Here is a 21,605-nt window from a genome sequence, read left to right on the forward strand (position 1 = left end):
GGGCAGTATAATTAAAAGTAACATAGTTATAACTAATTTAGATGATTTAATGCATGGTCATACTTGATAATTTAATGAGCCTGTCAAAAATAGTTAATACTACTTATTTGCACACAGACACTTATGTTTAGAGGAAGAGCCTAGAGGAATATAAACCTTTGTCGTGGATTTTTCTGGGGAAGGAGGATGGTGCTGAGGCAGCAGAAGAGAGACTTTCATCTTCACTGTGTATGCTTCTGTATGGGCTTGTTGTTTAATCAGGATGTATTGAAAAGTGAGACTGAGCACCAGAGAACTGAGAAAAGGCTACTGTGCTTTCAGCCTCTGCATTAGTCAAGACAGTGTATAAAACATGGACTCCACCCTCCAAACTGCAAGGACCAGGTACTTACACACTTGAAAAACACGAGCTCTCCAGTGTGGTGCTAACTTCTAGGCAGTGTGGAAGTCCAGGGAAGTGAGAGACCAGTGTGTGCCCTAACCTCTTCTCTGGGAGAAGAGGTTTCGTGGAAGAGGGTGTGGCAGAGGTCTTCCCAGTTTGGGGAATAATCTGAACCCAGTCTATTTCTTACCTTGTAGCATGCACAGCATGAATTGCTTCAAAGAGGATACAGGGATGAGTGAAACATGGTTCCTCCTCTTGTTGGCTAGCTGGCTGACAACACTGAAAGCTAGGATGACATACACGAGTATGGTGGGGTGCAAAGAGAGGTGGAAAACGTGCTGGAAGTTGGGGAGACAAGGGGAAGAATCACCCCACAGGAGGTTCTAGTGGGGGGCCTCCCGGGATGGTGGGTGTTGGATCATGGTGCTGGTAGAGTGCTGTAGCAGAGCCGGGCGATGACAGTAGGCATTTTAAAGGAGGAAATGGGAAGTTGACAATGACGTCGGGAAGCCCAGCTGGCTTTGAGTGAACGGAGGAGAGATGTTGTTCTCGTGGAAGACATGGCAGTGGATTTGGTGTTATTGCTGAAGACGTAGCCGTGGGTGGGTAAGCTTATTGAAGAGTGAATTTAATCTCACAAATGTAAAAAGATTCTAAAAGTTGATTTGAGTTAATGTAAAACTTTTTCCCAAAGGGTCCTTTTATTTCAGCTTATGTTGGTATTTCCTTTTTATAGAGCTTGCCATGGTGGACGTTGAGATGTGTGAATATTCACCAGCAGTTGCTTGAAGAGCGCTCACCTCAGCTTTTTGCTCTTGCTGAAGACTGCATCGATCAAGGTATGCTACAGATTTTGTCTGCTTTGAACATATATCTCTGTTCTGTTTTCTTGCCTGAGACTTTCCTTTTTCATTTATTGGTTGACAGCATATGGTAACTTTTTGTCTGAGGTTGCTTTTCCACTCTTTCTGGATTTGGACTATCACAAATAATTAGGATGTCTGATTATAGGATTTCTTTTTTGTCTTTGAATTTTTAAAATGTCAATCAGTGTTATTTATATTATTAATACAGACTTAAACATGTGATTTATTCTGTGTAGTTCACCTTGATTTTATTACAAATTGCCTAAAGGTGTTTAAATATTTTCTTGGTTTCTTAACGTAAGAAACCTTGTTAGAAACAAATGTAAACTCCCTTTATTAAGAAACTAATCCTTAACTAGTTTGAACTGGAGTAAATTGTGCCGAACTACATGCAGAACAGGAAATTATTTATCCTATATCCTTCTGAGTACATGAAGAAATAATTCATTTTTTTAATTAATTATATTTAGTGAGGATGACAGTGGGTAGAGAGACATTTTTGTAGTTTTTTCATTACTTTTATTGGAATATATAATGTACATATGGAGATGTGCCTAGAATAGAAATGTAAAATTTACCGAATACTTATAAGCCACACGCCCCTGTAAATGCCTTTGTTGCAAGTAACCCTAAGGGTTCATAGGGAGGCGTTATTTGTTTACGGCTCGGCAGGGTCTTCATTGCTGCTTGGACTTTCAGTTGCGGCGAGTGGGGGCTACTCTTCGGTTGTGCACAGGCTTCTCATTGCGGTGACTCCTCTCGTGGAGCGCAGGCTCTAGGGCTGTGGGCTTCAGTAGTTGCGGCGTGCGGGCTCTAGAGCAGCCTCAGGGGTTGCGGCACCGGGCTTAGTTGTTCCTCGGCACGTGGAATCTTCCCAAATCAGGGATCGAACCTGTGTCTCCTGCACTGGTAGGTGGATTCTTTGCTGAGCCACCAGGAAAGTCCTCGGGAAACATTTTGAAAATGGGAGGAAATCTTGGACTTAGTCTCTGTTTGTTTAAGATTTTAGGTTATGTAAGACTGGGGAACAACCACGGCCGTATTAAATCTGACTTGTATATGTAAAAAAAAAAAGTATTCTGAGCTTGAACTTTGTGTGTAGAAAACAGTATTTGTTTTGCTATGAGATTTAAACCTAACATGTGGTAGCAGATTGTTTTATTAAATGTAAGGAGTTTATTTTTCTATACAGTGATATTTCACCAAGTGTATAGTGATGCAATGAAGTAACAACTGCAAAACAGTATTTCTTTTTCCTGTAAAAGTCTATGGTTTAATGCATTTGGATTATAAGAGATTTTTATGAGCAAATTTAGGCTACAGAATCATCTGTATTTTCAAGACTGTAAGCAATTCTCTAGATTGTGAGTTCTTTTGGGCTGATTTTTTCTTGTTTCTGCTTAGCAGAATGCCTGGAAAATAATAAATATTTAGTGCATATTTGTTGAATAGTGATAGCTAGCATTTATTGAGCCTTTACTTTTTAAATTTTTTAAAATTTATTTTTGGCTGCACTGAGTCTTTGTTACTATGAAAGTGGGGGTTACTCTCTAGTTGTGTTGTGGAGGCTTCTCACGCAGTGACTTCTGTTGTGGTGCATGGGCTTAGTTGTCCCAAGGCATGTGGAATCCTCCAGAACCAGGGATTGAACCTGTATCCCCTGCATTGGACCACTAGGGAAGTCCTGTTGAGCCTTTTCTACATTCACCTTTCAGAGGAGACATTGTAGAATTCCATTTGTCCTCCATCTCGATAACAGTTTTTATCTGAGTTAACTTCTGTATGAGAGTTTTTCAAAAAGTGAAATATTATAGAAGTTATGAGAAAGTTAATCCTACCCAGATACCATATGGGATCTTGAATCTTCTCATAATAGTGTTGCCTAGGAGCAGAGTTCTCTTTCAAATGAAATATGAAGTTGGACTTGGAGAAAATTAAGACCTGATGCTCAATTTACTGGCATCACTGTCCTCTTTCTGTTTTTAGCAAAATGAAAACTGTGCAGACTAGTCTTCCCCCCATTCATGTCATTTCGTATTTTTAAAATGAAGTGAGATACAGTCCATAAACAAAGTGCAAGGGAGAAAGAGAAGTGGGGATAAACTTGTAGTTCACGAAATCGGATAAAGTTTTGAAAGCCAGGGATGAGTTCTACATTACTGATTCTAAGGGGGAAAAAAAGTTGATTTTTCCAGAGGATAGTGAAAGCATTTGAAAGAAGATGGCGTCAGGATTCAGCTCACTATTTAATTTTGTAAAAAGGTAATTACATTATATTGTGTAGCATTAAACAATTTCATATGCTTCATTATACTTTATGAAGTATTGGTAAATGAACAAAAACACAAGGTGTCACTGGGAGTTTTCTTTCTTTTCTCTTATTGTAAATCAAGTTTGATGCAGTTGCCAGAGGGAAAGCCACATCTCTTCCCTTTATCCCATATTATGTAAATCTACATTTATGTCAATACCTTAACCACATCTCAGTAACTAATGTTCTTAATGATGACCTTTAATTATTAGGAAAAAAATACCTTCTTAATATACCATATTAAAAGGTAAGAACTATATGATGTGTTGTAGAGAGAATTCTAAGAGGTGGTTCTCTAAACAGAAAGGGTTAACTAAGATATCTGGAAAATATGACTCCAAGTGACTCATTCCCCAAGTGGTCTCAGTTCTTTTCTGCAGTATATATCAGCATATCATTTGCTTTGCCTTACAACTAAAAATTTTTTTATGTTGCTGTTCTAGGCTAATCAGTGACATTTTTCATTTTATCTAGTCATAAATTGGTCCATTTTGGCTATGTCTAAGTAAGTCTGCACATGGTCTTAAACTGCAACATTTTCATAAACAATTTTATTTAAAAAAAATGTTCTGGGATTTAACCCAAATGTTGACCAAGCATTCAGTTATAACTGAAATATTGTTTGATATCCAGAGAAGAATATTATATTTGAAATGTTGTCCTTGAACAATCATCAAAAAGTTGGCAAGATTTTTTTTTTTTCAGTCTGTGACATATAAGCAAGTGTGATCTTTATATTTTTGTCCAGGAACGTTACATCAGTACAATGTAGTGGAATAGAGCCCATCAGAGTGTCAGTGTAACTTTGCTGGACTGATCATATCTATGAACGGAGTGAGTTAGAATCTTGAAAAGTCTGCTCCTCAGCACACTCTGAGGTCCTCTTTTGGATCTCATACTAATGAAACCATGATTCTCTGAAGAACTGCTTAAGGGCACACAATCATTTATTGAGGCATCTGATACTGAAAACATGTTCCATATAGCACATGAGATATAATATTGAGGTTTAGGTGTTTGAAGATGAGCTTATCAGAAAGTCACAGTTCAAAGAAAACAGGCTAAAATATTTTGTTTGAGATTCCACTGTAACATCTCCAGGCACCTCTGTGACTCTAGGCTTATATTGTCTCCACATCCAAAGAGTTGTTTAAGAGAGTAGTTTCTTGGTGACTGATGTATGCATAAATTAAAAAAAATCTTTTTTGGTACTTTGGAATGAATGTCATTAAATATACTAATAGTCTAATCACAAGTATCTGATTATCCATGAATCCATAGGGATTTCATTTTTAACATAGCATTAAAATAATCGAGAAGAGATTTTGGTTTTAGCATGCGTTTTAAATAGAGTGGTTTGACATTTTGACCCAGAAGATTATGCTTATTCATTACCATGGAGCACCTAGAGATTTATTGAAATGATAATTGTATGTCTGTTGGATCAACATGCTTTATTTATTTTTTTATTTCATCTTTTTGTTTAAGCTTGAGTTATCCAAATCTCAAAACTTTGTGTTCATGGTTGACTCGCTGTTTTTCATCATTCTGTGTATCTAGCCAGTTCTTGAATCTTGTCAGTTCTTGCCTAAGGGTTCTATATCCATCCTTCTTTTCCATTCCTACAACTCTTATGCTAGTCAGTGTCTGAAATCTGTAGTTTGGAAAGACCCATTAGAGATTATCTTGTCCAGCTAACTCATTTTCCAGAGAATTGAAACTCAAAGATATTGTCCAAGAACCAGAACTGTGACCTGGAATTTCTGACTCCAAATCCTGCTTACTCTTCTCTCCATTACTTTTCTCCAAACTGGTCAGTAGGGCAGAATTCTAGTATCTAATAATTATAATGCAGTTCACATTTCAGTAGTCCATACTCCATACCAAGCCCTGTTCTAGATATTTAAATATATTAACTAGCTTATTCCTTGCAATAGCTCTGAGATAGAACTGAAGACTTGACATAGCAAGGTGTAGGGGTGGGTTTGTTTGCCGCCCTTTTTTAGCAGTGTTTCTGGAGTATAGTTAACCTACAGTAAGACTCATATTTAAAGTGTAGAATGGTGGTATTTTATATACATATATACTTGTGAAATTATCAGAATCAAGATAATTAACAGAACCTAGAGTTTTAAGATCTGACTTTCAATTTCTCTTCTGTCACTCACACCCTGTATGACTTCAGGGAGCTTGTTTGATTTCCAAACCAAGAGTTTCTTTCTGCGTAAAGATGGTCTGTGAGTCTTTTCCAGGTGTAAAATAATGTGATTCTTTGTAGGCCAGTTTTTTAATGCTGGGATCTGTTGAAAGATTGTGACCAAAAAAAGTTATTTCCTCTTTCTTTTGGCTTTCTTGTTGGGATCCATAATTGCTACAGAGTGCTTTCTTTTAGTAAATTAAAAAAAATGCTATTCTGTTGGCCGTAACTGCTCTCTGGAGCTGTGCTGTCTAGTGTAGCCACTAATGTGGCTAATTAAAAGAAGTAAAGAATTCAGTGTCTCAGTTTCACTAGCCCCATTTCAAGGGCTCAGAAGCCACCTTGATGGCAAATGGTTACCATTTTGGACAGTGCAGCTGTATTTAATATCATCACAGAAAGTTTTATTGTATAGCACTGGTGTTAAGCAACAGAATTTCAGAGTAGGTCTATCCTTCCTTCTATGTGGTCAGTCTTGCAGTTCCTGAAGGGTGTTATCACTATCACTTCGAGTCTAAGGGTTGCACCTGAGTCATAGGTTCTTTCTTGGCCTTCCTTTCTTCTCCTTATAGAGCAGTACTGAATTGTTGTTATTTTTTGTTTGTTTGTTTTGTTTACCTGTTATTTGGCTGCACCAGGTCTTAGTTGCGGCATGTGGGATCTAGTTCCCTGACCAGGGATTGAACCACAGGCCCCCTGCATTAGGAATGTGTAAGTCTCAGCCATTGGACATCGGGGAAGTCCCTGGATGATTATTTTTACATACCAATTTCATCAGGTCATTTTTTAAATTAGGAAAATCTTTAATTATTCTCAGTTTTATTTTTGACTTTGTATTTCCTGTGTAATTTGATACTAATTAAAAAAAATTTTAATTTCTCACTGTGATCTGGTCACTGGTAGTTGCTGGGGGTATCAGTGAACTCAGTGGGATTGAGGCTAAAATACAAGAAGAAAAGGGCACAAAAAGAAGGGAATGGCAGCCATTGAAAAAAAAATGAAGCCTTGCTATTTGTGACGATATGGATGGGCCTTTAGGGCATCATGCTAAGTGAAATAAATCAGAGAAAGGCAAAAATTGTGTGATCTCACTTACATATGGAATCTAAAAAACAAAACAAACAGAACAGTGAAAACCAACTCATAGACACAGAAAACAAATAGGTGGTTTCCAGAGGAAAGGAAGGTGGGAGGGGCAATATAGATAAAGAGGATTAAGAGGGGCAAACCTCCAGTTATAAAATAAATAAGCCATGGAGACTTAATGCAGCATAAGGAGTGTGGTCAACAATATTGTAATAATTTTGTATGGGGGCAGATGGTTATTAGGCTAGCGTGGTGATCATTCATGATGTATACAAATGTTATACAAATGTCAAATCACTATGTAGTACACTTGAAGCTGACATAATATTGTACATCAACTATATTTCAGTTAGAAAAAAGAGGAAGGAGTGAAAGAAAGGATATGATTAGTCTAAACTTGAGACCAGAGAAGGCTTTGCAGAGTGGCTAATACTTGAACTGGTTCTTGAAGAATGAGAAACAATTCATTAGGTAGTTGGAAAGGGCGTGTAATATGTACAAAGAGAGGCGCAGAAACTTGAGACATCTTTGTGTATTGGGGATTTCCAATAGTTTGGAATGGCTGGACAGTGTTAGGAGTTATGTGTCAGGTGATGTTGTAACAGGTTGATAGGAGCTAGGCGGATAGGAAATTGGAATTCTGTCTTGTTGGTGACAGCCATCAGAGAATTTCTAAATATTTGTTCACTCTTAGGATATTTATTGCAGAGAAGGCAATGGCACCCCACTCCAGTACTCTTGTCTGGGAAATCCCATGGACGGAGGAGCCTGGTGGGCTGCAGACCATGGGGTCGCTAAGAGCTGGACACGACTGAGCGACTTCACTTTGACTTTTCACTTTCATGCATTGGAGAAGGAAATGGCAACCCACTCCAGTGTTCTTGCTGGGAGAATCCCAGGGACGGGGGAGCCTGGTGGGCTGCCGTCTAGGGGGTCGCACAGAGTCGGACACGACTGAAGTGACTTAGCAGCAGCAGCAGGATATTTATTGAGCACCAACTATGACAAGTGCTAGGCTTAAACAGCAGTGAACAAGACACATGTGGACCCTTCTTTTGTGACCCTTACAGTCTAGAAGTGGAGTTATAGCCAAATTCTACCCATCTTTCAAGGCCTAACCCTTCTGACAAGGTTTGTTCAACTATCCCAGCCTTATGGATTTTTCCCTCTATGGTATTTATGGCCAGTACCAGCCAGTTTCAAATCAAGTTTACTGTATATTGAATAATGATTATGTGTCTTCTCTTCCTAGTACTTCTTCCATCTTCTTTATAGGGGAGCACAGGGCTTAACTTTGCTCTAGGATCTAGCCCGATTCTAAGCATGAGAAATAATTCAGTAGACACTGATTAGAATTGTAGGATGAAGAAGGGAAGTTGGAAAGGGGTGTGAGGCAGGAGGAGGATGGAAAGTCAGAGGGGGTGACAGCTGGAGACAAGCTGGGAAGTATGGAGGTCAGGGAGAAGAGGATTTTAAAAATGTTTTTTGAGGAAATGAGTTGGAGTAGACTGGCACTTCCCTATGGTTGTGTGCCTCGTTGGTCTTCACGGCTTATGATGGACACCCTCCATCCAGCTATCAAGGATCCTGTGAGGTTTCCACTCGGTCGGCATTTTTACTTAGGTGACTCTGCATTTGGCTCTGAAACTGCCATCTGTCTGTTTATTTGTAAGTACTTACCTAGTGATTTTATAATTCAGTCATTCTTTTTTTTCCCCCAGGATTCTTCTGTAAAGAAGAACTCATCACGGTTATGTGAGAACCCTAAAATTTAGTCTGTGTAGGAAAGGCAGGATATATTCTTAAGTTTTTTCTAATTGCTAATATTTTGGACTTAAATTTTTTTGAAACATAAATCTCTAGAAAAGTTGCTAGTACAAAGAACTTTTTTTTCTCTGAAACCGTTTAAAATAAGTCGTTGAATTGATGCCCCTTCTGCACATTTTAGGGAGTTTTTCCTAAGAAGGCATTTTCCTGTACAGTCACAATACAGCCACCAATATTAGGAAATTAACACTGATTAGATACTCGTATCTAATTACTGCTGTTCAGGATTGGCCAGTTGTGCCCAAAGCATCCTTTACAGCAGCATGATCCAGTCTCGAACCTAGTGTTAGATTTAGTTGTCGTTCCTCTTTAGTGTCTTTCAGTACAGGTCTGCACAGAAATTGTGCTGTTATTCTCATTGCATCCTACCAGGTGGCACACGATTTCAGTTGGTCTCATTACTGGTGATCCTGACTTTGGTTACTTGATTAAGATGGTATTTGTCAGTCTTCTTCATTAGAGTTTTCTCTTTACATTTTTTGTTTTTGAAACAGCTTTATTGAGATATAATTGACATACAGTACACCTGACATACTTAAAATGTCAATTTCTAAAGTTTGGACATGTATTTACACCTGTGAAACCATCATCAAAATTGAGATAATGAACATATACTTTGTTCCCCAAAACGTCCTTGTGCTTGTTGGGAATCCCATCCTCTTACACTCTCCCTGGTCTCTCCTTCAGCCTCTCAGGCCACCACTGATCTGCTTTCTGTTACTGCATATTAGTTTGCATTTCCTTGAATTTTATAAAAGTGGTTTCATATAGTCTCACACTTTTTGTGTGTGTGTTTAGCTGGGCTTCTTTGACTCAGCAGAATTATTTTGATTCATCCATATTGTCACTTATAGCAATAGTTCATTCTTTTTAATTGCTAAGTAGTGTACCATTATATAGAAATACCATAATTTGTTTGTTCTTTCGTCTGTTGATAAAAATTTGATTGCTTCCAGTTTTTGGTTATTACTCTTTATAATTAATTGCTGTTGTATGGTGATGTACTTAGATACCATATAAGTCTCCTATTCCTCAGTAAACTTTGAATTTATGCATTTATATATTGACATTAGTGTGCACTCACAGATTCCAAATTCATTCAATGGATTACAATTTGGCACTCAAAATGTCCCACATTTGGCCAGCTGAAGCTTGTTCAAATTGGCTTCTATGCCCTTTCAACGTATCTTTGAGTGCTTCTTTGTTTTCTGACATAAGAAGATGCATTAGCCTTATTTTGTATTACTTTGCTCTGGCCCTGAAATCAGTAATTTCTCCAAGGAGCTCTGGTTCCTTTTAAAGTCTTTCACTAGCCATAGCTGGAAAGTATGTGTATGTGTATGTGTAAGTATACGTGTACCTTTGTGTCTATTTCTGTATTTATCTATGTATTAAAAAGCATGAATTGCATCATCTCCAATTCCAGTCCAATACCACAGAATTTATTTTAGTCTTCTCTCTTCCAGGTTTCTAACTCCTTTCTTTGACAGTGAAAAACCGGGCTCCCATTAACCTCAGTATAAGTGTTTGTACAGTCTTCCTGTACACAGTCAGTCTCGCAGCTGTGTCTCTGTGTTCAGGCTGCTCCCTTGGCCCTGACCTTGGGGAGCCCACAGCTTAATCCTTGACCTGGCTCTTTTGAATGTTGGTTGAGTCCCTGGCCCTTTTGAGCACACCAGTTGAGACTCCAGCCCCCACAAACACTAGTCTAGCCTCTGACTGATCCCGAGCAACCTCTCAGGGTGACCTTTGGACCTTGCAAACATGCTGGCTGAGCCTTTGGTCAAGTCACCAGGCCTGCTTTTGGAAACGCATAACGCATATTTCAGACTTAGGCAAGCACCCAGCTGAGGCCCTTTTTTGAGACCGTTCTTAACAAACACATTGGTTGAATGCCTGTCAAGTCCCTAACCCTGACCAAAGAGCTCCAATTAAAATTTAACTGTACAAAGTGTTTATATTGATATTTGTATCTTTTTCCTAAATTGAAAATCTTGTTCATAACAATGTTAACATAATTATTTGCTTTACATATTTCAATTGGAAAAGGACAGTCTTTTCAGCAAATGTGCTGGGACAGCTGGGTAACCATATGCAAAAGAATGAAATTGGACCCCTACCTTACACTATATAGAAAAGTTAAATAAAAATGGATGAGAGTCCTAGTGTAAGAGCTAAAACTCTAAGACTCTTAGGAGAAAATATAGGGGTAAATCTTTGTGACTTCAGATTTGGCAGTAGATTCTTAGCTATGACACCAAAAGCATGAGCAACATCAACAAAAAAATAGGAAAGTTGGACCTCATAACAAGGTTATGAACCTGTAACAAGGTCTGTTCAGAAAATTTTAAAAACTTGTGTGTTTCAAAGGACACTATCAAGAAAGTGAAAAGACAGGCCATAGAGTGGGAGAAAATATTTGCAAATCATATATCTGATAAGGAACTTGTATCTAGAATATATAAAGAACTCTGACAGCTCAGTAATATAAAAGACAAATGACCCAATTAAAAAATGTGCAAAAGATATAAATAGATACTTATCTAGAGAAGACATTCTAATGACCAATAAGTACATGAAAAAACATTTGGTATCAGTCATCAGGACGATGAGAATCAAAACTACAATAAGATATCAATTTACACCCACATGGATGGCTGTAATTTAAAAAAACGGAGATAATCATATTGTTGAGGATGTGGAAAAGTTGGAACACCGCTGGTGGAAATATAACATGGTGTAACCATTTTGGAACACAGTTTGTTTTTTTCTTAAACAGCTAAGTATAGAATCACCATATAATCCAGCAGTTCCTAGATGTATATACCCAAGACAAATGAAAACATAGGTCCACCCAGAACTTTGTATATGAATGTTTATAACAGCATTATTCATAATAGCTAAAAGATGGACGTGTCCATCAACTGATACATGGGTAAACAAAATACTGTCTATTCATACAGTGATTTCTATTATACTATTTTTTAGTCATAAACAAATGAAGTGTGATACATACTTCAGCACAAGTGAACCTTGAAAACATCATATTAAATTATAGAAACCAGATATGAAAGACCACATGATAAATAATTTCCTTTATATGAAATATGCAGGATTGGTAAAGTTAGAATCAGAAAGTAGATTAGTGGTGCTTAGGGCTATAGGAGGGATGAGGGGAAGAGAGTGATAGCTACAGGTTCAGAATTTATTTCTGAGGTGATAAAAGTGTTTTAGAGTTGACTGTGGTGATGGTTGCACATTTCCTGGATTGACGAAAAGCCACTGAATCGCACACTTCAGATTGGTGGACTGTGTGTGTATGAATCATCTCAGTAAAACTTGAAAAATTTCACCTTACATATACAGCATAGTGACTGTAACGAATACTTCTGTATTGTATATTTGAGAGTTGCTGAGAGAGTGGATCTTAAAAGTTCTCATCACCAGAAAAAAATTGTAACTGTATGTGGTGATGGATGTTAACTAGGCTTACTGTGGTGATCATTTTGCAGTATATACATATATTGAATCATTACGTTGTACACCTGAAACTAATGGCATGTTATATGTCAATTATATTTCAAAGAAAAGGTAAAAAAAGATTTAACCCAGGAATTTCTTAAAATGTTCAAAACTAAAATGAAGTCAATTGTACAACTTTACTAAAAAAATGTTAAAGGCATACTGTTGTCTTGAATAGGATGATCAGTATTGTCAAGATGCTAGTTGTGAAATTACAATTAGTGCAGTTACAAACATTTTGAAGAGAGAACCTGCAAATTGATTCTGGAAGAAAAAGTGTGTAAGAATAGCCAAGACAGTTTTTAAAGAGAAAGATAATGATGGGGACTTTCAGGTATAAAAGTTAATTAAAAACTAGGGTAATTTCAACAGTATGATACTAGCAAAGAAATAATGTGATTAAAAAAATTTAACCTTGCGTTGTGTCAATATCTTTGATTTCATATGTGTGTCCTTCTTTTCTTAAACTGAAAATCTTGTGCCAAACAGTATAAATGTAATGACTTGCTTTGTTGCATGTATAAAAAGTTTCAGAGCGACGCCAGCATACCAACTAACAGTAAGACCACTGAATAAGGCTCAAGATGTCTTTGCAACTCTCTTTGTCCCTTCAATGTATTGCATTAGGGGTGTATACTGTGCTCTAAGTCATTTGCAATTACTCTTTCTCTTGTCACCAACTTGTTATATAGAGTTTTAGTTTTTCCATTTGTTTTCAGTTTTTAGGGATTGCTTTTTTCTTTCTGATTTATTTTTTGATATGTAAAATAATTACATGATTGCAGAGTCAAAACTCTGTAACAAGGTCTGTTCAGAGAAGTTTCCTGTCTGTCTCTATGTCCTTCTACCCTATTCTCCCTGCACCTCCACCTGCCTCTTTTTAATTTAGAAGAGTTTGTTTATATATTTATTTAGTTGGCTGTGCTGGGTTTTCGTTGCTGCGCTGGCTTTTTCTAGTTCATCGCTGGCACGCGGAGACTGCGCTCTGGTTTTGGCGTGCAGACCTCTCATTGTGGTGGTGGAGCACAGGCTCTAGGGCACGCGGGCTTCAGTAGCGGTGGGCATGCGGGCTCAGGAGTTGCAGCTGCTGGGCCTCAGAGCACAGGCTCAGTAGCTGTGGAGCACAGGCTTAGTTGCTCCACAGCCTGTGGGATCGTCCTGGGTCAGAGATCGAACCTGCATCTCCTGCATAAACAGGTGGATTCTTTACCGTTGAGCCACCAGGAGAGCCCAGATCCAGGTTTTCTTGCGTTTGGTTTGCATGAAGGATTTTTGCAGTGGGAAGTTTGTGTTTGGATGCCTGTCTGCCTTTTAAAGTAGTAAGACGTGTACATCTTGATTTAGTTTCTTTGAGTTAAGAATCTCTTTAAAGGACTGGCAGTATATAAAAAGTTTTTTCCAGACTCATTTTATTTTCACTTCATGATAAGATGAAGGGTGTCTGTTTCTCAGCTATAGGTTTCTGTCGGATTACTTGGTGAGAAGTCATATAGATTCCGTTTTGCAACATCACCTCTACACCTTGGTTGTTCTGTGCCGGCTCCCTCTTCCCTTCTTCCCAACAAGTTTGGATTCAGATTTTGGCTTTGCCACTTCTCAGCCAAAGTGACTAGTCAGTAAGCTGACTAAGCTCAGTTTTCTCATGAGTTAAATGAGGTTGATGTCAGCCCTAAAGACATCATTGTGTGAATTAGCACAACATGTAAATATCTAGTGTCGAGCAGAGTAGGTGTCAGTCGATATCACTTTCTCTTCAGCTTGAATAGTAGAAAATGGATTCTCAGTTTTTGGACATTGTAAGTGTATCTTCTGTCATCCACCATCCTTCCGTTCATATGAATTGCTTTGTGAGATGCTGATCCTGTTTCTGGAGACATTGTGAGGGACACTTTGTCAGGGACAGTGTAGAGGGATGGACGAGGTGACCTGTTAGACACCCCCTTGGTGTATGTCAGTAGCCCCTTTATTATATATATATATTTTATTTTGAAAGTCACCTTTTTAGAGGTACCATGTCATTAGGCTGCTATTCTCCCATCTTTTCATCTGAGGTGTTCAGAAAAATACAATATGACTCCTAAGCCAACATCTACTCATTTTCTACTTGATATTCATTGTCTCAGATATATCCGGATACACCTCTGTTTCTCCTTTTAAGGGAGAAATTCTACATTCTTCATGTGGAAAACTGTATATTAATCTCCCCTTCATTAGATTTTCGTGTTGTTTAACTCTTTGCAGATTGACTTGGTATGTTGTATCATCACCTCGTATTGCCGTATTTTGGGCAGCATGATTAAGACAAACACTCTAAATAAGAAAGAGCAGGGTCATGAATGATATCTCTTAGGATTGTGGAGTAAAGGCGATAATGTATGTAATGTCCTTAGCTTCTAGCTTGGAACATATAAGTGCTCAGACAGTGCTTGCTATGAACTGTTACTGTATGTGTTCCTCATTTTCCAGACTTGAAATTCTTTAAGAGTAGGAACTATGTAATATATGTATTTCACATATTATGGCCTAAATGTTTTACTTACTAATGTATTTTTATTCTCATACTTTAAAAAAATATATATATTTTTTATTGAAGTATAGTTGAGTTAAAATGTTTCAAGTGCCCAGCAAGGTGATTTCATTATACAAATACACATAAATCATTTTTGAAATTATTTTCTGTCACAGATTATTACAAGATATTGACTGCTTTTCAATGTCTCATCTTTTGTCTAACAGTGATGAAGCTAGAGGATCTGTTTGTAGATGATTCAGGTCGATGTTTGGCTGTTCAATTCCATCTGGAATGTGCATATATATTTTTATATTATTATGAATATAAAAAAGCAAAAGATCAATTCAGTATTGCTAAAGACATCTGCAGATTACAAATTGATTTGACAGGTAAGATTTTTAACCTTTTGTGGATAATTGATTTATGATAAAACTAGTATATACATTGTGGTTTGGCTGTATTTTATGGTGGTATTTGATTATCTGTGTCCTCTTGGTTGCTTTACAAAAACCTGTTTTTAAGATTCTATTTAAATAGTTAATAGTTTTAGAACAAAATTGAAACTGTATTTTCTTTATTCCTGCAAATGCTCACTTATTTTCTAATCTGGTTAGACATATTGGTACTGTACGATAGCTAGACAGTACACAAATGAACTTCGCCCATGTAGTTGTGACTGTGGGCTTCTCAAGACCTCTCCAGATTTTCAAGTTTAGTTTGGCTTCTTACATTGCCCTTTTCTATAAGTACCCACCTGTAGCTTCTATCTTGCCTTTCTTGTATTCCTTAAGAACAGTTTTTTGACTGTTCTGTTTAGATGCTTCTTCACTGTCTTAGAATACTACCTGGCATATAGTAGGCACTCAATAAACATTTGTTGAATGAACAAATAAATTACAGAATTTTTCCTAAAATCTGTGTTTCTTCTGAGTACCAAATAAGAAACATTGTTTTCTTTTAATGTATCTCCTTGTCCCTAGCCTAAAAATATTGACATTCCATATTGAAAACATTCATGAAAGTTAAACATCAGCAGTTGGTCACACAGTTTACACCTGTTGAACCTGGGCTATGTGAATGTTTAAATGATTGAACCTGTTTGTCTTCTCTAGGTTGGTTCTAGATGATCTTTGAGGCCCATTTTTAGTCCCTAAACGCTATGCTCATTGAGGTAGTCCTGTCAGTAAAATCCTTAGGATATATTATGAGGGAAATATAACTTAGTGGCCTAGTCTGGGATATTAGCCACCTTTTATTACATTGTTTGTATGAGGAAAATTATTAAATATCCAACTTATAATTTTGGGAACAATGGCCATGTGTAAGTTGGAGTCTTATATTTGAGATATAATTATATGTAATATGGATTCCTGGTGACTCAGATGATAAAGAATCTGCCTGTGGTACAGAAGACCCTGGTTTGATTCCTGGGTTGGAAAGATACCTGGAATGGATCTAGAGAATGGCTACCCACTCCAGTATTCTTGCCTAGAGAATTCCGTGGACAGAGGAGCCTGGCGGGCTACAGTCTCTGGGGTCGTGAAGAGTCAGACACAACTGAGCAACTAACACTTTCAATATAAGTTGTGAAGTTAGTTTTAGAAATTATGTTTTGATCCTAGTAGACTTTTTGGGGAGGATCATTTATAAAACTAGTGTCATGGTACTCAGCATAGTCAGCTTTAACTGTTGATGTATTTACTAGTTAGTTCTTCATATTTTTTTTTCCAAGTTAAGATTGAAAAGCTTAAAAATACAAAGTGCTCACAGATATAAAATGAGAATCAGATTATAATTTTTTTCCATTCAGCTCTTGCCTTACTATAAAATAGTAAGCTGTGCTAGACCATCTCAATAGCTATTTTTAGCATAACATGTTTCAGTGGTTGTTTTATAACATAGAGCCAGACTCATCACAGGATGAAATCCAGACTTCTTAGACTGGTCTTTGTGATCAAGGGTCTTTGTAATCTGACTCTCACCAGAGAATAGATGTCAGAGCTTGTGCTTCTCTTAAAGCTGTTCTGCAGCTAGCTATTTCAGATACAGAGTAAAAACAATATTTGGCCTTATATGGAGCCAGATAATGTAATAGAAAGACTGGGATTTAGAATCTGCAGACCCTGGCTTTAAGCTCTGGCTCTGATACTAAAAACCGTGTAATCTTGAGCAAGCGAGACTACACTTCAGAACTTAACACTTTTTCATCTGTTGTATGGAGAGGAGAGTATTTCTTCTCCCTGTGACGTTGAATGTATTCTTTTTTGAGGAGGGATGTAGTTGAATGCAAAGGTAAGTATGGGGAATTTCTAGTGGCAGAAATTTGAGTTCTGGGCCTATAGCTTCCTGGCTTTATGATTTTATAAGTCACTTTAAAGTCATCATGGGGCTTCATGTTTCTCTTATTTGAAATGGGGAAAATACCTCATAAACTCTAAAGCACTCTGAAAGTACTACTGTTTATGATTGTATGGTATTCTAATTGGCAAGTTACTAAGTATAATTTAATATATGTATTTTCAGGTGCTTTAGGAAAAAGGACACGGTTCCAGGAAAATTATGTCGCACAACTTATTCTAGATGTAAGAAGGGAAGGAACTGTCTTTTCAAATTGTAAATTCACTCCAGCACCCACTCCTCAGGAATATTTAACCAAGGTGAGTAGGATCATAAGCTGTTTAAATTAGCATCCAAGTCTAATAGTTTCCATAGGGAAGTTTCGTAGAAACACCGGATGGAGTGGGAAGAGGCTTTTTTGGACCATTCTTGAGCTTTTACAAGGTGGCTGGATGTTAAAAAGAAACTAAAACAGAACCCATTTTAAAGCTGTTTCTATCCTCAGAGATAAACTGTTGTTTTTCTTCTAGACTTAGGTAAGTGTGAATTAATAATGTAGTTACTTATATATTACTGCCCTGAAAAAAATCCAAAAGGCAGACTGAGTAGAAACTAATTTTTCCAGTGGCTGCCCTATTTTTTGCCTTCTTAATTAAGTATTGATATTTGCCTTCTCAAGTATTTGATATTCTCAAGTATTAAGAGCCTTGATATTTCTTAGGCTTCTTCTAAATATGTAAACAGATGATCAGAATTCCTTTTTACAAGTTTTCTGATCTGTCTTCAGCTACTCTGTTATTATTGGGCTGGTTTCTGCCATAGTATGTGTTTCTGACTTGGGTAATGCATTCTCGTGTAGTTTAAATTTATAGTTTTTGGTCAGTTTATCCACTCAATAGGCTTTCCATCTGCTTCTGTGAAGGCCATTAGCATTTATATTTTCTTATCCCAGAGACCCCAGACCAACATTTCTGCTTGTAATTTGGTTGATGTTACTGTCCCTGAAGCCTGTGTTTTGCCACTTTTCATTCTAGAGCCTGTAAACAAATTTGCTTGGTGCATTGAGCACTAAAATTCTAACTGTACTGAAGAGAATGCCAAGAGTAGGGGCTAGGGAGATGGGAAAGAAGAGTGGCAGCAATAAGGCGTCCTGAGGAATGTCTTTGATGAGATCTTACATACTTCCTGGGCTTGCTCCAGGTTCTCTGTTTTTGTGATATTTTGGGGACTGGTGAGCAGGGACAGCTATGGATTCTAAGAGGAGAAGGAAGGGAAGAAGGGAAAGATGGAGAAGCTCAGGGACAGCCTGTCTCTCCTGCAGTAGGAGAGCCATGGCCGAAGGAGTGTTTGTGCTACTGTGTGGCAGGGAGCTGTGGCATCCGCTTCCATCCTGTCTTTCCTCCTTGTATATACCAGACCCTCCTCCTGCCGCCTTTTCTTTTTAGCACACTGGCTTTTATTCATTTCTTTTTGAGGATTATTTTTGGCTGCTCTGGGTCTTACTTGTGTATGAGCTTCCTCTGGTTGTGTCAAGTGGGGACTGCTCTTTGTTGCAGTGCACAGGCTTTAGGCGCGTGGACTCAGTAGTTGTGCCCATGGGCTTAATTGCACCTCAGCATGTGGGATCTTCCTGGACCTGGGATCGAACCTGTGTCCCCTGCATTGACAGGCAGATTCCTCACCACTGGACCACCAGGGCAGCCCCTCCTTCAACTTTTTGATGTAACCCAAGTCCCTCCCTGAGTCTTAGTTTAACTACCATAGACCTGGTATTTAGGCGGAAGTACAGCATCAGTGAAAAGAGACTTAGTTCTGCAATCCAAGAATTTAATTCAGTAATCCATCATTGTTTATTTATGTGTGCATGTATATTTGTATGTATGTATTTATGTGGAGTTGTATGGCAAATTATCTCCTATGGTTATAAATAGAATGTCATGACTGTTATGAGAAATGCATAAAAATAATGTATAATTTGATATGAAATTTAATCTTTCATATTTGAATAAAATACATTCAGATAATCTTGTGATCTTCATGAATTACCACTTAAAGGTGGAAAATATAAATTATGTGATGTAGATGTGGATTAGATCGAAATAGCTTTATACTCGTGGATGGAGGATAGACTTATTTGTTTGATTAGTGATAGATCTTAATTCCTTTTGTCAAAGGTACTGTTAGATTATAAAATATACCAATTCTGTTTAATAACCAAACTTTTCAGGAAAAAAAGAACACTATGATACCACTTGTAATGATTATAAAATATATCATGATTAGAAATGTTACAATGTGAAGATGTATTTCTTAATAATTGAGGAAATATAATAATTTTACTGTCAGTGAGGAGCATAGTGTTTCCCTTTAGGCCTTCCTAGATTTTTAATCTGTTATTAATGGGGAATTTACATAACCTGTAGCTACTGGACTTCAGGCTTTACTCAGCCAGCAGTTATGAGGAACCCCAGTGTGCAGATCACAGGCACAGACTCTGTTCTTTCTTGTTAAATCATCAGTGTGCAGTGTGAGGTGGGAGGATAAGTTAAAATTGTACATTGAACAGGAAACAAACATACGGTCAGCATCATTGGTAAAAAGTATGCATTAAATGCTGAACAGATCGGAGATGTACTGTGTGCTAGTTTTTTTCTTTTATTTTACATTAAGCACAATACAGCAATTTATTAAGGTGCTTAGGATGAATACGAAGGGAAATAAAGAGCACAGAATTGCAGGTTCCCCACCGTGTGTCGCGTGTAAGGCAGTGTAGATGAGTACATGAGGATGGTGTGTATAGGTCAAACTAAATATCCCAGATGGTGCTCACTCATTGCTTCAAGACAACACCCTTTTGTACAGATCTCAAAGGTGTCAAAATTAAAGAGTCAATTCTTGCGTGTGATTTTAGCATAAAAGATTTCAGAAAACTGATCAGAAATACCACAGTTTTCATTTTTGTCAGCTGCAGTGTTAAGGATTTTCAGAACAAGAAAAATGCAGTAATACAGGACAATCCAGATACGTGTCTCATGTGACTAGCCTCTGTTGCAAAATTGTACATGGTTATGGGCAAAAACTAAGTCTGTGCAAAAGTCCACACCTGTGCAGTTTCAAGTTTTAGCTTGATAATCTAGATATAGCACTTATTACATAGAAAGGACAACACCAAAAGAAACAAATCTGTGATGGGTACACAGTAACAATATCATAAGCATCATTTGAAGAGGTCTCAAAGACTGTTGCTTTTTTTTTTTTTGGCCATGTCAAAAGGCATGTGGGAACTTAGTTCCCTGACCAGAGATTGAACCCGTGTCCACTGCGTTGGGAACTCAGAGTTTTAACCACTGGACCTCCAGGGAAATCCCTGTAGTTAATTTTATGGTTCAGTAGAATATTACACTGGAGAAGGCAATGGCACCCCACTCCAGTACTCTTGCCTGGAAAATCCCATGGATGGAGGAGCCTGGCAGGCTGCAGTCCATGGGGTTGCTAAGAGTCGGACACGACTAAGTGACTTCACTTTCACGCATTGGAGAAGGAAATGGCAACCCACTCCAATGTTCTTGCCTGGAGAATCCCAGGGGCAGAGGAGCCTGGTGGGCTGCCGTCTTTGGGGTTGCACAGAGTCGGACACAACTGAAGCGACTTAGCAGCAGCAGCAAAATATTACTAGGTTGGCATGAGTCTAAAGTAGACCATCTTTTAAATTTGCAATGTGTAGAACATATAGGCAAGTAGGTGCTGCAGCCGACCAGTTTTAATTTCAAAAAGTGCTAAATAGGAACGTAGAGAATCTTGAATGAAGATCAAAGTTTTTGGTCACCCATCTGTAGCTGACAAATAAATGGTGCTCTGTTGCTAAGGCTGACCTGTCTCAGGTCTTCTGTGGGGGAGGGGGAGGAGTCCTTGCTGGGAGGTGGAAACTTGGGTCCTTGTGACATCTTTATTGTCTAGCCCGATTGAGAACCTGGGAAGGTTATTGTATTTTTAGCTTCCTCGTTTGTTTTCTCCCACATCACACTTTTTAAAGGGATCAGATTATATCTATAAAGACACTCCACAAACATTGGGTGTCAGTAAGAAGGTTGATACATCCCTATCAGGATGTGAAAAGGTGGGAATTTTGGATACTGTAGAGCTGCACAGTCCAGTGATGTACCCACATAACGATTATTGATCACTTGAAAGTTGCTTGGTCCAAGCTTAGATGTGTTGAAGTGTCAAAGATGTACTAGATTTCGTAAACTGAAAGAGTTTATAGTATCTAATTACTAATTTTCTATTAATGAATGTTACAGGGATAATATTTTTGACATACTAGGTTAAATCGCTTTTATTTATTTTTTTAAGTGTAACTGTTAGAAAATTTAAAATTACATATGCAGGTTTAAAAAAACAATTATGAAAAGCATATGTTGAAAATGGCTGGCCACCAGGGTGCACTGTGCGCCTGCCAGCCCAGCCTTTTGAAGTTCTACAGGTCAGGGAAGAAGAGAGGAGGCACTTTTTCAATGCCTAGCCGCCTCGAGTTCTGTGTTCCTCCTGTCAGCAGTTGTTGA

At 37.9% G+C, this 21,605-nt stretch overlaps 1 protein-coding gene across 2 annotated transcripts in view; it reads left to right on the forward strand.

The window, feature by feature from the left end:
- Positions 1-21,605, forward strand: part of TTC27 (tetratricopeptide repeat domain 27) — a 162,487-nt gene that overhangs the window by 16,656 nt on the left and 124,226 nt on the right. For both annotated transcript variants that reach the window (XM_070476658.1, XM_020880848.2), the window contains exons 5-7: positions 1,122-1,224; positions 14,931-15,095; positions 17,230-17,363. In XM_070476658.1, coding sequence (XP_070332759.1) covers positions 1,122-1,224; positions 14,931-15,095; positions 17,230-17,363 — 402 coding nt within the window. The remainder of the gene's footprint in view (positions 1-1,121; positions 1,225-14,930; positions 15,096-17,229; positions 17,364-21,605) is intronic.

Source organism: Odocoileus virginianus, chromosome 2 (genome assembly GCF_023699985.2).
Source record: "Odocoileus virginianus isolate 20LAN1187 ecotype Illinois chromosome 2, Ovbor_1.2, whole genome shotgun sequence".
Lineage (NCBI taxonomy): Eukaryota > Metazoa > Chordata > Mammalia > Artiodactyla > Cervidae > Odocoileus > Odocoileus virginianus.